The sequence below is a fragment of the Diadema antillarum genome, unplaced genomic scaffold, assembly GCF_040938485.1.
Source record: "Diadema antillarum isolate AM-2024a unplaced genomic scaffold, OU_Dant_1.0 seq00000693_RagTag, whole genome shotgun sequence".
NCBI lineage: Eukaryota > Metazoa > Echinodermata > Echinoidea > Diadematoida > Diadematidae > Diadema > Diadema antillarum.
The window spans coordinates 2821899-2824809 of NW_027271598.1; the positions used below are offsets into that span (position 1 = coordinate 2821899).

General features: G+C 47.0%; 1 protein-coding gene across 1 annotated transcript; it reads left to right on the forward strand.

Annotated features, from left to right (window-relative positions):
* Positions 1-214: 214 nt before the first annotated feature.
* LOC139737461 (somatostatin receptor type 2-like) lies at positions 215-1354 on the forward strand. Its single transcript, XM_071648136.1, has one exon. The coding sequence runs from the start codon at positions 215-217 to the stop codon at positions 1352-1354; it is 1140 nt and encodes a 379-aa protein (XP_071504237.1).
* The last annotated feature ends 1557 nt before the right edge of the window (positions 1355-2911 follow it).

Consider the following 2911-nt stretch of genomic DNA (forward strand, 5'->3'; position numbering starts at 1 on the left):
AAACGCGGGTCGCAGGCGTTCCCGTGCGCTCAGTGAGAGGAATTGGCTTGCACAATGAAGTTGGCGGTGCCGACGCGAGGACGTCTATTTAAGCGGGAAAACCAATTCAGCGTGGATCATAATGTGTGGATTTATCGAGCTGCTGCCATGAGCACAGTCGAGGCTGATATCATGACTTCTCCCACATGATACGGCGAGTCGGGATGGAGCCAAGATGAATAACCTGACAATAAACGACACGTGGGACATGTCATGTGATGGGTCGTTTAACATGTCCCGCGAAGCTGCCATGCTCCTCTCCTATTCCGAGGCTCAGGTCTTGGTCATCACCATATTCTTACCTATTGTGCTCATCATCGGCCTGATCAACAACATTGCATTCATTTACGTCGTGGTCCGTGTGCAGTGCATGAAGACGATAACGAACACATGCTTGGTACACCTCGCCTTGTCAGATCTCATCTTCTTGACCATCGCAATTGGAGATAAAATATGGGCCTACGTGAACTCACCAATTAATCCTGACCACTCACATTTAGGGCTTGCGGGTTGTATTATAGTCGAGCTCACCGTAAACACCACTTATTTTGCCGCGCTGTTTTTCGTCACGCTAGTGGCCCTGGAACGTTTCTATGCAGTATGCCGTCCGCAGAAGGAACGCGGAATGAAAGCCATGAGAACGTTTCGCTGGCTCCAGCTCGGCTCCTGGGCTACAGCGGCTCTCCTGTCGGCCACTTTTATCCCAGCCTACAGCAAAATAACAACGTTGTGTGCCTCATGGCCAGAGGGGGAACCCTTCCAGACTTGGCCGGAGAAATTCCAATGGTGCTCGCCAGTCAAGGCTTGGACGCGAGATTACACGGAGAGCGTACGAGCCATCCCCTTCTTCGTTGCGTTCTTCATCAACGTCTTTCTCTTCGCAGGGATCGTCCGCGGGTTGAACAAGGCCGTGGAACGGGCAAGGCTCACCGGGAAACGCGACAAGAACATAAAGTTACGCAACCAGATCACCTGGATGTTGATCGTTAATGGACTAGTGTTTTTTCTCTGCCTCGCGCCCTTCGAGATCATTTCCATCTTGAAGGCTGTCGGGAAATACGACACGACGACCATGAGCGAGGAAATCGGAATGCAGTTCTCGCAGATGTTGGCCTACCTGAACTCGCTGATCAACCCGGTGATCTACACGGCAATGAGCACACGGTACCGCGCTGCCTTCATCAACGGGCTCCTGCCGGCACAGTGCCGACAACGATGGCAGAGCATAGGATTTCAGAACAGTACTGGCCACATAAGCATGACAAACTCTAATATTCACAACCACCACGAGCATGTAAATGGGAAACACGCCTAGTGTTACACGGGTTTAAGCTTGCCGGGTTTTTTTTTCTAGGCTTTCTTGCCGTCAACCTCTTTTTCTTCTTCACTTGACGTCAATGGAATGTTTTGGTGTTACCTTTAGGCTGAGATTTTTGCCATGCTGTTTGAACATATTGGCATAATGCCTTTGACAGCTATGTGATTCATATGTGTTTTATCGTGTAAAGAACCAGGAGGAAAAAAAAAAGGAGCCTGTGCTTGCTACCTTTTGCTTTAACTTCATGCCTGTCTCGTCGAGTTGTGCATGTGAATTGTTGTGTTTTACCATTCCTGGACACTAGAGGGCGTTTGTAACGCTGACGCCCCACCAAGCCCGAAGCCGTTAATCGCAGTTACATGGCCTGTATATCGTGGCAAAGGCCCCTAGTGGCTTGCAAACAGACTTTATCGCCGGCGCCTCGTGTATGGTGCTGGTTAAACATTGCAACATCGAGGAAAAAGAAGCAGCATACCCCTCAGCTGCTTACTGGGCGGAAACATTGGGTGATTTTTTGGTAATCACACGTGCCTATTTACGAGCCTTCAGTGAATGTTACATACTTTTCCCTCTTGTTTCCATAATGAATAGACGAGCAATTACAATACCAGCCCTGCGATTCGTCTTGATGAGCTCTGTTCAGTGTCGACAGTAAATCGACAGTAAAATCATGCTTTCGTTATTTGCAATGACGCCGTCAACTATCTGACTAACTCGTGTAAATTTGTATCACTAAAATTTATAACGCGCCCCTCCCTAAGGGAGCGAGGCAAGAAGCAAGCGACAAGAAATCCGCGCCATTTAACGACTGTATATCGATCGTGCCGTGCAATCGAGGCAAACACGGGCAATTTGTCTTCTGAAGCAAGTAGAACGATGCTTTCCGTCGCTCGTCACCCATTACCGCGATATCTTCAGTTCGTACTCGGTGATAAAGTGACATTTTGCTGTGTCTCTGCCAGGCCTGCGAAGAACTTTTCCATTCAGACCTGAATCTGCGCGGATCGTCAGATCTCCCATCAGGAGGCTTTTTTCGTTGTTGTTGTTGTTGTGCTTCTTCTCAAAGAGTAGATTTTCCACCCCATTTACAGATTACTCTTGACAGCACTCGTGTAACATATTGATTCACGTCTGCACTCTCCGCGTCATCGCGAAGTCTTCGGGCAGATTTCCTTTCTGTTCTTTTTAATTGCCCTCGGGTTACGCTAATCTGGTGTATAAATGTAGTTTCCGGAATATTGAGGGAAAAATTCAAGCCTCGATGGCTGGGAATCGACCGGCGGGTCTCCGACGCTAAAAGCTTCGATCCATCAGCTGTTGAAACTAAAGACCTACAGGTAATGAGCCATAACCGTAGAAGGTGCAATTAAATGATATTTGCAATCGTTACTGTTCTAGCAAGCACAAAGATGAAAGATGTTTATTGTGTATTAATCACGTGATTGTTGGACCAAGATTACGATACTATAGATATAAATTTCAATTCAATTCAATTCAATTTATTTTCATATTTCTCGATGAAAAATTACATCAAATATAACAAAATTAAATGAA

What these genes read in the sequence shown, in the direction of transcription:
- LOC139737461 (XM_071648136.1), top strand. Translation starts at nt 215, where the DNA reads ATGAATAACCTGACAATAAACGACACGTGGGACATGTCATGTGATGGG.